The sequence below is a fragment of the Colias eurytheme genome, chromosome 4 (genome assembly GCF_061535395.1).
Source record: "Colias eurytheme isolate Ceu_HAF_F1 chromosome 4, ilColEury1 Martin Lab GWU primary, whole genome shotgun sequence".
Taxonomy (NCBI): domain Eukaryota; kingdom Metazoa; phylum Arthropoda; class Insecta; order Lepidoptera; family Pieridae; genus Colias; species Colias eurytheme.
The window spans coordinates 1,903,772-1,918,358 of NC_142983.1; the positions used below are offsets into that span (position 1 = coordinate 1,903,772).

The 14,587-nt window shown below is 30.4% G+C and overlaps 1 protein-coding gene across 3 annotated transcripts in view; it reads right to left on the minus strand.

Moving 5' to 3' along the window:
• LOC149908754 (kinesin-like protein CG14535) overlaps positions 1-14,587 on the minus strand; it is a 303,719-nt gene that overhangs the window by 80,366 nt on the left and 208,766 nt on the right. Inside the window, exons 1-2 of one of the 3 annotated variants that reach the window (XM_090120334.1) lie at positions 11,388-11,490; positions 3,092-3,219 (exon numbers count right to left, since the gene is read on the minus strand). The exons of 1 other annotated variant lie outside the window; for it this stretch is intronic. In XM_090120334.1, coding sequence (XP_089976460.1) covers positions 3,092-3,147 — 56 coding nt within the window. In that variant the 5' untranslated portion in view covers positions 3,148-3,219; positions 11,388-11,490. Of the gene's footprint in view, positions 1-3,091; positions 3,234-11,387; positions 11,491-14,587 lie in introns of those variants that run through there. One more of the 3 variants, XM_090120335.1, reaches the window with a different exon arrangement.

Consider the following 14,587-nt stretch of genomic DNA (forward strand, 5'->3'; position numbering starts at 1 on the left):
ATGAGCCTCATTAAGATTAATCTTAATATTCACGAGCGAACACTGAAAAATACTAAATATTACTAGTAATTTAAACAACCAATTACATTTAACAATCAGTTTACACTTCAATGAAAATAAAACAAAGCCAAGTACGTAAACAAAGCATATTCAATATAAAACAAACAGCGAAGAAACTCCTCCATATGAAATTTTACAAACGCAACTTATAATACAGCAACGAAATATTTATCCAGATCAAAGCCATCACCAAAACAAATGTGTTAAACTAAGGATGATACAATAAACGCGTACAAAGCGTACAAAGTTTCAACAAATAAACATTTTTAAACCAACAGTGGAAACATTTTTAAAACAAGATCCTGCTTTTACTGCAGTATTGATTTTGCATCTGGCGGTAGACAAAAATGGACCCAGCATTACAGGACATTGCGAGAGTGCTAAAACGCCTACCGATTCAGCTTTCGTTTGTTAACGATTATTGCACACTGTTATTTGTGTAACGTTTAGAAAGAGGTATATTAGGTACGTTTTTAGTTGATAGATCATAGATACTTACTTGTTATTTAATGAAACAGAGGGCTTTTATATGAGTACCTATAGTGATCATTTGTGGAATGCAAAAGCGACGTTATGATATGTAGGTATATTATGTAGAGATCAAAATAATAGAGTTGAAGACAAATTGATAGTAAAGTATAATATTAAAGGAATGAAAACAATAATCTATTTTCTGTGCAAATAAGAAAACACCTTGAATATAAATAGCTCGTACATCATAATTAATTTTGTATCTTCAGTATTTGAAACAACGTATGAAAACGAATATAATTAAAACTTAAAAGCATTGTCATCTTTATTAATACAAATTACATTGATAACGAATACGTGTACCTACGTATCCTGTTCCAGTTCCACAGAACAGAAAAAAATGTTGTGTGGTTTTATGAAACCACGGTAAAAGTGAAACTTAGGCACAAAATTATCGTATTTGTACGATAATAATAATTATCGTACGGTTCGACCGTCACGCGACATGCGCTACACAGACCAAAAAGTTTGAGACGATGTAATAAAAGTTTCACTTTAAAAATAGGTATATAGAGTCAAATAGTTAACATTATCTAATTCGCAGTACATCTTTAATCGTTACGAAGTCCATTCTAGAACACAGACGATGACTGTAAAATAAAGTCAGCTCGAACCAAACATTGAATGAGAATCGTTTTGTTTTTAGCCGGCGATTTGCGAACGATTCCTACTCGTTCTGCCGGATTTGTTGATCGATAAATTCTGTATTCAATGTGTTTAATATCGAGTTATGGACTAAAGTCGAGTATCGAATCGACTTATATCGAGTGGTATAATCGTTTCTTATTGGTTTTTGATTGGTGCTTGTTGTGTGATTATACTGTGACATTTATTTAATCTATTTGTGTCACAGTTTTATTATTCAAAAAGATTTAAGTAATGTTGATCAAAGTGGCATGTTTGTTTGAGAGACCATCAAAATTAATGTCAATGATAACTGTATCTGACACCTGTATGTATTTAGGCTGAAATATAGGTTGTTAATTTTCTATAATGTTTTCAAAAGAGATCAAAGTTAAAAACCTATTATTCATATAAATAATATCCTACTGATGTACACTCAACTGTATATCATAACCCATTTAAACATCAAACATATTAAAATGCTTTTAAAATCATTACGCCACTCAATCAAATGGTAAAACCTATCATTTGTCAGATAAGCTAGGTCTGGCGAGTGTCCAGATGTGGTAATTAATTTGACCTATCGACGTAAAGGGGATTGCTTAAAATACTTATCTATTTTAAAAAATATCTTGAAAATAGTGTTTCGTAGGTTTAACAATATTTTTAAGTCCTACTAATATTATAAATGCGAAAGTTGTGAGGATAGATGTATGTGTTTGTAAGTTTGTTACTCACGCAAATAGTACTGAACCGATTACAATGAAACTTAGCACACATATAGAGGGTAACTTGAATTTACACTTATGATAGGTTTTATACCGGATATCCCACGGGAACGGGAATTATACGGGTACTTCTTTGAAAACGCGGGCGAAACCGCGGGTGGAAAACTAGGTTAGGTTATTTTATACACTTCAGGGGTGAAAGTTAGACCGACTCTAGGTGGTAAATATCTTCTGAAACTATTTTAAAGTAGTAATGGACAATGGAAATTAAATTGCATTAATTTATGTTCTCCTTAGATGTAAGTATTTAGAGAAAATTGGTAAATAATTAAATAAATTAAATCAACAAACTAGGCTAATTACTTCTTAAGAATAATAATAAATTTAAAAGATGTCTGAACTCTTTATTGCTGAAACCTATTACCCTAAATAAAAACATTTCTTTGAAGATCTTTACATCTCTTGTAACAAAGGATTTGTCCCAGTTTCAAAATACATAATTAAAAATTCTTTATTATGTTTTAATGCCGCAACAAAATGGATGTTTCTATTATTATTTTAATTAAAAATTACGTACACTTTTTGATTTGTAAAGGCTATTTTGTTAGTACAATGAAACTTACATTAAAATTTCAGAGAAAACAAAATATTTTTTATGTCCTCATTTTTCTTAATTAGTACGTAAATACGGGAAGGTGTCTGTTATAATGATTTGCAAAATATAGGACACTTACATAAAGGCAAGTAAGGAAGGCAAGGTTTATAGGACGCCTAAAAAAATTTTAATAATTGCCTTCCTGAATAGTGCAAAAATTCTAAATGTAAAATAATTTCATTATTTACAAACTTACATATAATATTTATAATATTATAATAAATAAAGTTAAGCGTCTAAATTCTAGAAATATAGTAATAGGTACTGGAGATAATGTAGTCCCCGATTAAAGTGGTAAATGGTATAAGCACTAATCTAAGTTATGACGATTCAAAAGTGCTTCAAGAAGAAGTCTAATTGAACCCATACTTTGAGTTTTCGTAGGTACTATACATACTAACTCATCCTTAAACGTTCTTAAGATTCTCTAGAAGAAAAAAAAGCACAATTAAACTATATAAAGTTAAAAGCCATAATAAATGGCTACAATTACCTCGGTAGCTCCTTCGCCGGGCTGGACTGGGTCTCTTGATGCGAGAACGTCGCCATTTCTTGAGATTAAATATAAAATATTGCACACATTTTTAAGTCTGTACACACGTGAAACTGTTCACAATATGGCTGTAATAATAATACTGTTTTGAGGTTCGTATGTGTATAAATTATTTAGAAATAACTCTATATTGTATGGCTTAGTAGCTACGCCTCGTGTTTGTGCTACTATGCGTCATACTTTTTAAACATTTAAGCGTTGAATATTACGGGTTATGAGATATTTACGTATTTTATTTATTATATTACTTATTTTTAACACAATCAAAAACCTTAGTATAGGATCAGATCGTGCCGTGTGTTAAAAATGTCCTGAAGTGTTTATATTTATTCATTCTTTATGGTGCTGAAGTTAGAAATTCATATAGACAAACTTAATACCGGCTTGGAGAGTGGACCTATCATTCAAAACTTCCAGACAAAGAAATGTTTCAGTTGGGAGTTGATTTCTTAGATGTAATAATATAAAGTGTGGTATAGATAGTAGGTACTTATGTCAAAAACAATACAGACTATTCTCAACCAAAAGTTAAAAAAATGAAGATTTTATTAAGTAAGAATACAAACTGTTTCACTCATAATCTTTTACTTTTTTCGCAATTTTACCCATCGTTTTCACATGACCAAGCAGGCGTACATCAAAATATAAATGAGATGCGATAAAATTTTAAATTCATAACCTCGTTATTAAAATCTGGGACGCGGATAAGTGTCAGTAGATTAATCTATTTAAATATATTTTTAAACTCAAAGTTGCCGAACTAAATTTAATACAATTTTGTATAACGTAAAACTTATTACTGACGCTGTATAAAAAGCATAGTATTAAATAAAGTTGCTTCCTGTACTGTCTATCTGTCTGTTACTATGTTTGTGTAGATATTTAAAACTGCGTAACCTATTTTGATGCGACATTTTTAATAGATAGAGTGGTTCAAGAGGAAGGTTTTAGCATATAATTTGTTAAGTTTTAGACAACGCGGGCGAAGCCACGCGCGGCTAGCTGGTACATTATAAAAGATAACTTCTCGTGCAAAATTTTCTCCCAATTTGAAAATGGTAAGACATAATTAATTTATTCTTAATTTAATCAATTCGTTGATTCTCCATCTCCAAGTAACAAAACAATAAGATCCTACGAACCATACCTTGCCAGTTGCCAAGTCTACTTCAAGTTACATTACTTTTGGCCCTTACTAAAGCCTCCTTTCATGACCTATAAAACCTTACCATTTGCAATCGTAAATCCATGATTGTTGCAGATTTATTCGACAAGTTACTGAACGGAGTTTAATCATTAATTTTAGTGTTCTTCCATGTGTGCATTTAATTTACTGTTAGTTTTAGAGGTGCCTTCAGTTTAATGTATATTGTATGGTCCTAGTTTAGGAAATGTCATGGTACATGGTTAGATTTTCTTATTTGTGTGATTATGATTATTACTCGTTCAATTCATCTAAGCTTTTACGTGTTTATGTATTCATATTGCATTGTCATTATTTTAAGTAAGAAATTAATTCTAATTATTTATGTTAAGATTAGAAATGTTTTCACAAGTACAAAATAAAATATGCGAGACAATTAATGACGTAACATCTAAATTTATAAAATGTTTGTACAAAGAAGATATTATTTTATAAATCGTTTATGACAAATATTACGAAATGATCACAGTAAATTATTTACTATCGCGAAGCGAAGTGAAATTAATAATAACATTGATGTCAAAGGGAGACAATAAGTTAATGTTATCAGTTAAGTTCCTTCCTCTGGTCAATATTATAATGTTTTGTTTTGTGACTCTATGAAACTAATACTTGATTGAGTTTTATAGAGTACGAAACAAACGTACATACAAAACACAATCTGCTTTAAGGCAGTTCAGAGGGTAGGACTTTTTTTCTATTGACATTTTTTGCTGGTCAAGTTAATTTAACCCTTTAAGTAATACTTTTAGATATCATTTTTTCTTGACCGTACTCGAAAGATAGGTAAGTATATAATTTTATAATATCCCCTAGTTTCTTATTTTTATCGAAAAGTGTTTATCAACTTAGATGTGATAAACCCATACCTTATACCCATAGAAATAATTTATTCAGCGAAAATGGATGTAAAGAGCGAAAGTTATTTTGGGAAAAATATTGGCAGAAAGAAAATGTTTTATCTTAACTGAATAAAGTCGCGGGCAAAGCTAATATTATGGCGTAAAGGTAAGAGCTTTTAGATGAATTGATTTAATGTAATATCCAGCTGTTTAATAGGCACTTACTGCTTTAATAGGTGTGTTAAAATATTATTACTCATTATTAGTTTTAATTAAATCAATTTACTTAGTTGAGTAAAACATTGTTAATGTTTTGTACCCAAACGATTAGCGATGTTAGATACTTTTTGTGCGTTGAGATTTGAATAGTCGTTAATTATACTACATAGCTCTATATTTTTGATATAACCTACTTATTGTCTTATACGTATCGTCCTGTACTTGTACGTAACTTATGTTTATTTTATAAAATGTTGGATATGTACGAACATTAGTTGAATTTTTGAAACGTGTATATCAATTTATTTTATGAGATTAGCCCATTAGAAGTGTCCTCTCAAAATCACATTACAAATTTCCAATCTACCCTCACCACTACCAGATTTTGATGACGCCAAGTGACAAAATCACACCGTCACCTCTCAAGCACCATTACCATCAAAGGTGCAACAATCACTCCAACATGCTAATGCATCACAAAGCACCGCCGCTCTTTCGTGAAGACGTTAAAAATTTATGACTACCCACTTTGTACTTTAGTGTCGTCTGACGTCACATGGCGATAATTAAAGTAGACCGTTCTAGCACTGAATAAATTATAAAGTACGTAGCTGCTGCATGGGATTGCTTTTTGAATGGACGGGTGTGAACACTGCTTTTGTGCGTTGCTGCAAATTTAGATTTTGATACTAGGATTATTTTTAATGTACGAAAATTACATTGAGAGTGTGACATATTTTAATTTAATTTTAGATTTTATAGTTTTGGACACAATATAATGCTTAATAATTAAAACGTTATGCTTATCTATGCTTCAATTTAGTTTATTATCTGTAGCTTTCATTCAGTTTATTTTTGGGCACTAAATTAGCTGTTAAGGCTAGATAGCTAATGCTCTATATTTGAGTTCTTTTGATATGTTTCATTGGAGATAACTATTTGTAGTCCCTATTAGAGTCCTTTTATAGGCTTTCTCTTAAAAGGTTTTCCTATCAAATAAAACACACATAAATCGACCTTTATTTATTCATCAATCGTGAATAATTTAATATTATCACGATATACCGTGACCGTGAAAAGCAAATGTTTACTATAAGCTAATATTTATGACTGTAGGGCGTTGATTTATTAAAATTAAATCTTATGTTAGTTACATAAACTATGAATAAAAAAGTGAATATCTCGTCTATTTAAATTTTACTAACAAAAACCTCAGTAAGAAATGTAAAAATACTTGTGTGTAATGTTTTCTTGGTAGATTTCTAACACAGTTTGTCTTTTTGGCAGCCTCTCGCTACTAAAGCGGTGTAACAGCATTTTAATATGCATTTAGTTATTCACATACTATCTGGATAATCTGTGTTTGTTTGTGGGTGCTATGTTACTGTCACTGTAGTATCAGATGAATGTCCTACGGTAGCTTAAAGTTTACGGGAATTTATTTAATGTAGCAATTGTTATAGTTACTGCGACGTATAAATATACCTAGGTCGCAGTGAAAGAAGAAGAAATGAAGAAGAAGATTCGTTTCTTTTTGTATCGAATAAACGTTGTGTTAATTTTGGATAGAATGCATACGTTACGGATGCAGCATACGTTACTGCGTACGAAGTGTACATCAATAATTATTGTTCTACAATATTGCAAGCTTTTAAAAGCACAAATACAACTGACGGTATAATTGTTTTGTGAATGTCAACAAATTGAAGCTTCCAAAGAAAATAGTTTAGTTCTGAATATTGTGACATGATTCCGCTAAACGCTTTTTAAAATACCTTTATAGACTTTTTACACTAATTAGTTCGTCATATATAACATCTAGGTGCACGTAAATAAAAAGTGAACCCGTGACCTAGTGGTAGGGTCAGCGAGGGGTGAAGCAGCGAGTCATTAGTAATGACAACTTCGCGGAGTTTAATTAATTTATGAACTTTGACGCTGACGAAATTTTGATTCGCAATTATTATGCAGCGAATGTTTGGAAGTTTCGTTTGGTGGGGAAATTTTTTGATATGATAATTATTTGAATTCTAATTTTAGGTAGGTATTATAGTATACTTTTTGTTTTAAGATTTACGAAGTCTCATCTCGTCAATATCACTCAATATGTAATAATGAGAATTTACGGAGCATTTTATACCGTGATAACATTTTAGATAATCAAAATTTACATTTCACAACTATAGATATGTAATTCAGGTAATATAGTCATCAAATAATAATTATTAATCTTAAATATTGTTGTGGAAACGTAAATCTCATAGAATCGTATAATGTTATAATGAAAACGATTGTATGAATTTACAAATAATCCAAGAACGGATTCAATACCGTAGGCGTAGATGATCCATAAGTTTGATATAATATTTCTCCTTTATATATTATAATCTAGATTTTTTCCTGTAACATTTACAATATTCAATATCCTTATCCTAAAAGAACCAATGTACATACTCTCAACCCTGTCGAATCTCCTCGTACACTGCATTAAATTACGCAGTATAGTTAACAGCATTGCCCGGGCAGAGCTGGTATCGTCCAGGGTTTTATGATTATTACACTTTGCCCGGTTTCGTCGGTTTATGGTTTATAAATTTCATTAGCGTATGTCGGACGATCGTGTTCATTTCGTTCACACACTGGTTCGAGCAATGTGATATTTTTTTTGATAAATGGTGTTGAATTTGTTTGTTGTTTACATTTATTATCTGTAAACTAAATTATTTTCGATCATTCATTTAGATATTGATTTGATATTAATATTTAAATACCTATTTCAAGAATACATTAATAAAAGGTATTTTATTCGTGTATGTGTTTGTATTATGTAATGGTGTACGGTGACTTCTAATAGGTTACTATTTTGTTAAACGTATCGTTTATATTTTAATTAATACACAATGTATATAGTATGTCGTTTAGATAGTTATTTTTATAAATTAAGTGCGAAAAAATTTCTTCTTACAAAAATCACACCAATCACACAGTACTACAAAGAAATAGACACTCCAATCAATGAATTAATATATTTATCACATAGCTATATAGCTATATAAATTCCACGTTCACGGCCGTATATCCCGTGTTTATTGCACGCAGGGCATCGTGCATTTACATAGAAACTCGGAACAATTAATTAGCTAGTTTTGTTTTCCCCTAAACGCTGAAGAAATGCTTTATGATAGCGTGACTCGGTCGGAATGTTTACCTTTGCATTTACTGGGAAGTTTTTAACGGTGTCTATGTATTTTTGGAGTTTAAAATGTAATTATAAATTGTCTTTAAAAGAAATTAGGAAGAATGATTTTTCGTATACAATAAATTATAGCGAAATTAAAAAAAAAATATATTATTATTATCAACCCTAAAAGTAAACATGTTTAACTTTAATTATCAATATAAGTAGAACAAAACAGTAACAAGTCATAGGTACTAGAAAATTTTGATGAAAATGAGATCCATGTCTAAAAGTTCCTAACCCTTCTTATATCTCGTAAATTGTAAAGAAACACATTTTCGACCCTTCCAATAAAAACTTTGTATTGCACCGTTTACCTACAATCAGCTAATTTTATTAACTGGGGAAGTTTAACAAAAATCAAGCTTCGGCTCGAAAGAGGTTTTATTTAAGGAATGTTTAAATGTTAAGGCTGTGATTGTATTTTCAATAAATGTCAATTAAATTTAATGATTTAGCAAACTGCTCAATTATTCAAATGAATACTCAATTAATTTTATACAGTGTAAACATAATTGTGTGTAATAAGGTTTTACATATTATTTATTCTATTACATATCGTATGTATAATATTAATGTTGAAATGAGTAATGATATGAAAAAAAAAAACTTTACATTGTTATTAGTTACCAGAATGGTAATAAAACTTGCAGTTTTCGATTATTTTTCATTATTAGAATGAAATTAGCCAATTCACAATAATATTGTATAACAATTGCAATCTATTTAAGTCTATAAAAATTAGCTGAAAGCTATTAAACAACATATCACTTGATAATATATTTTATGTGAATGAATTCACAAAAAGCCCGTGAAAGCTCAACATGAAATGATATTGTTAATTCGTAATAACGAGTCTTTTGTTCTCTGAAAGTGTAATTTGTTCAATTGTTAGGAAAACACGTTTATTGCATGCGTACAATTTATTATTTATGGGCACATACAATGAGTAACATGAGAGTGAAAAATGACGAAGAAAATTTCAGGTCCTGCTACGAAATCAATACTGCGTAAATTGACTGGATATTTTTTTTAACTACTCTAAAACCTGGATTTTTAAAGATACAGTATTGTGGCGTATAAAATAAATAAACTAAATATAAATCAGGTAATTGATGGCTATTTTATGATCTTAAGAAGCAAAGATCAAAATATTCTAGCTTTTTGCTACTTACAACTTCAGATAAGTAAGTCGAGTTATATTATTTTCATACATCAATTTTCACTAATAAAAGAAGTGTCATTATAGAAGTACTAGGTTTCCGCCCGCGGCTTCGCCCGCGCAGTCAATGAAAAAACCCGCATAGTTCCCGTTCCCGTGGGATTTCCGGGATTGTGTCATTTTCCCGGGAAAAAAGTAGCCTATGTCCTTTCTCGGGTATCAAAATATCTCTATACCAAATTTCATGCAAATTGGTTCAGTAGTTTAGGCGTGATTGAGTAACAGACAGACAGACAGAGTTACTTTCGCATTTATAATATTAGTATGGATGTTATTACAGTCATTTTAATTTTAATATACCGAATGTAATATTAACAAACATTAAACAACTAGTACAAAATTATTCAAATTAATCAAAAACCATAATAATTATGAATTACAGTTAACAATGTAGAGCTATTAGCATAGCTAAACGACGTTTATTGTTAAATTTAAACCACTATTTTCATATTAATGTTGTTAGATAAATTATATTGCCTCTACAAATTTTTTAGCTCCATACCTACCATAAAAAGGTTTTATTTGACCTGTTAATAAAACTACTCGTAGGTATATTATTTACTCAAAGTTTGAGTATATTATTAGAAGGAATATAATTGTTTCATTACTGGGCGTAACCGGGCTCTTTAAATTCATCTAGTAAGATTTTTGTAAACAAATCTGCATTTTTAAAAATCGTTTTCATTGACACAGTACATATTATTATTACAGTATCTACCCTTATAACTGTAGTACTGCGTATGCCCTGAATTCATACGAATCTATAAATTATAACATAGAGCTTTTTTTACATAAAATGGTTCAAAGTATTTAAAATATTATTATAAAGTTAAAACTATTTGGAAGTATTAATGTTATCGATTGCATTAATAAAGACAGCGTTGAATATTAGATTCACTTTTATATTATGTCTGTTAATTATTATTGGGTACCTAATTATTTATAGTATCTATAATTTAATATTTAAGAAAGTTACTCTAGAGACTTTTTAATTTTAGTATCTACATAAAGCATAAGTAATCAATTAATAAAAGTACACATAAGTTACATAGTACAGTTAACTCTAGTAATTTTTGTAACGTAGTACGAAAACGATCAATGTAAAAACATTTTTTTGAAAAAGGGCATGGCGCAGTTCTCCACGTGGAGGAAAAATATGCCCGTTTTAACTCAGTGGTATTATCTCTTTAAAAAGAGTTAGTAAACCCTTTTATGTCACTTTATTTATTCATGATGTATTTATCATAAAATCTATTAATTGTCGTTTTGACTCTTGTTTATTAGAACTTATTTTAACGATACAATAACTTCAATTTAAGTATTGATAGTAATTATCTTGTATCTCATAAGAAATCGAATAAATTTTAAATGATTTTCTCATATGAATCTTTTTAAAATTAAATTGAAAAAGTTCATAAAACACTGGTGATACTAACACTATGCACCTAAATAAAATTCATTGAAATTTTGAAACTCGAAGGAAAATCAACTAAACAAAATATACGACGAACCTCAAAGCATGCATTCAAAAGCACTTCACACACGCCTACTATATACACGATACGAAATGTATGGGACGACGCTCGAGACGTCCGCCTCCCACCACGATTCATGCGCTACTGAATTGAACTTCAGAATTCAGATAGCTACAGGCCTACACTACAGCTCTTGCATCTCGCAAAACTCTTCGTAGTCCTGATCGCCTGGTAGGCCGGAGCTGATTTTACAAAATTTGTACGGTTTCTGGAAATTTCTGCGCCGCGTAATAAAATTAACAATAACTTTTATTTTTTATGTTTTCAGACGGTCGTTTTATTTCCTGTGTGCCGTTTTCACTTCTTACTTATAATGTCTTTGATAGCGTGAATTTTCATAACTAAATTAATTGTCACTTTAACAGATAGATAAGCTAAATTATTAGGAATCTGTGAAACCGATAGTAAGGAAATTAAACAAATTAATATTGAAATTGATATTTTTGGTTTTATGGCATTCAAATGCTTTATAAATTTAAATTAATATTGTTATTTTGCTCTACATTTTCACTAAAATTTATCCTGAGATTAGGAAGAAACTTAGTAACATTTATTTACCAAGAGTTTAGTTATCAAAAATCTCTATAACCAATTACGCAAACAACTTCAGTTCATTTCGTTCGCGTATTTCACGTTTTTTGTACCAATTTGAGGCAAATGAGGCTGAGACGGACAAACAATTTCCTCTATTAATTAAACGGAGACCTGAGAGGCAGTCATTTGCGACGGCCCATTTGCAATCCTTTCTCAACTTCTTTAAGCTTTGATGAAACAATACGGTTTCGAATTTCAATTTGCAATTTTTGTATCTTGTTGCATTGTTGATGGCGTTAAATTGTAACGGAAAAATCTGTGTCAATTATATAGGACTAGCTTTCAGCCCGCGGCTTCGCCCGCTTTGTATAAAAACGAATAAATAATAATATAACCAAACCTTCCTCTTGAACCACTCTATCTATTATAAAAACCTGTATCATAGACCGTTGCATAGTTTTTGAGATTTAAGCATACATAGGGACACAGGGACAGAGAAAGCGAATTTGTTTTATACTATCAAGTGGTAATGATGAATATATTCTTTTTTGATTTCCATTCATCTCTGCAAAGTATTAAATTTTAATTTTCGGTTTCATTGTAATATTAAAAGTAGTTTTAAAGTGTCTATTCTTAATTTTACAATAACACATAGAACGCGATGTTTTCTAATTACAGTTTTTTATAAGTAAATACCTATTTTAAGATGTTCAAAGAATAGTTTATTAATTATCTATTAACCAAATACTTTGTTTTTCAATACCTTCAATGTTATTTATTGTAACTTTTACGATAAACCATATATTATTATATTCCTGAATGAATACTCCAGAGAGTTAGTCTTTAGGTTAAATCTTAGCCGTAATTTAGGCTAGTTACCTTGTTAGCCTTCAGAACATTTTATGGGACCTCGCTTGGTGGCTTGGTCCCAGGTAATTTAAACTTCAACCTCTATTCTAGGAAACTAAATTGAAACTTGGATATGTATGATATAAATTAGATACTATGCTATTAGGTCTTGTAATATTTGTTTGATATTTTAATGACCTAAGTAATTATTCTAATACAATTTTTAAGTATGAGAATACATCTTAATACTATTATAAAGGCGAAAGTTTGTAAGTATAGATGTATGGATGTATGGATGTTTGGATGTTTGTTACTCTTTCACGTAAAAACTACTGAACCGATTACAATGAAATTTAGCACACATATAGTGGGTTACTTGGATTAACACATAGGATAGGTTTTATCCCGGAAATCCTACGGGAACGGGAACTATGCGGGTTTTCCTTTGAAAACGCGGGCGAAGCCGCGGGCGGAAATCTAGTAAATGATATAAGTAATGGTTTATGTAAAACCAAAGAGAAACATGAAGAGATTAAATTAAGGAGACCGTCTCGAATAAACAATCTCTGACAGACAAGCTTTGGGTAGGTTTTATAAACAACATACGTTATTCGTACATTTTAATTATATTTTGGGGTTTCATATACCTACATAATTCTATACGAAAAGACCAAAATACAATTTTATAAAATCACAAACAACTTTATTCAAAATAGGTTAATATAACATTTGTATCCCATTAAGAACTATATGATAAAATATGAACACAATTAAACTAGTTGTTACAGTTCCCATTGTAATGTCATTTACCTGCCTATAGCCGTAATCATATACCTTGTAAGGTATCCAGTGTATTCAATATTTAGATTTATGTTCAGAAAATACAATTGTTTAGCTCGTGCTTTCGCTTCTAAGTGGGTTACTCTTTTATGTTTTGTTTGGTAGAGTTTATGTTATTAGGCTGTTGATGTTGTAGTTCATAGCTGGTTATATTTTTATCGTTATATTATACGTAAAATATTCTTTAATTAAAGTTCTTTAACAGAAAAACTGAACAGTAAAAGTCCTCTGTAAAAGATCCGATTTTTCTTACTATAATATGACTATAGCTATACCTATAGCGTGATAGTGTTTGACCTCAGTGTGTGGTTGAAAGGTACATATAACGAAGATATTTTACTTGATTTATATATATTATTTAATTGGGCAACATTTTGAATTGAAACTAGCAACACACGCTCATATTATGTACATACTTATTAACAATAGAACTATATTCGCTGAACATTTTCATTCAAGAAAACACTACGTATAAAATTACGCTATCAGCATTTAAACACAAAATTAAATTTAATGACACCGTAAGAGACTTTCAAAGGAATTCCGGCTCAGATATCATAATCGACTAAATACATATTTCACAGCTGATCCTTTAAAAACTCCCCTCGACTCAAATGGCGCATTAAAGTGAGTTAAATTTGTTTGCATTATAATATTTACCTGCCTACTGACCCGTTCCCTGTTATGAGCCCGTTCCTGAGGGACGCGACCTCCCAAATATACTGCCACGTCATTTCAAACACTTGTAACTGATTTTTATAAGCACAATTCTTGTTTTTCCTGCTCAGGTGCGAGGAAGAGCCTTATTGCTTGGCTGGTAGAGTCGAAAATTAAATTCCGAAAACTAAACTCATATCTGCTATTATTGGTGCAAAGTTGACTTCACCATTTCACAAATTACGTGGTCTTTTATTGTATAGGTGGTAGAGTCGAATTTGCAATGATTTTTGTGA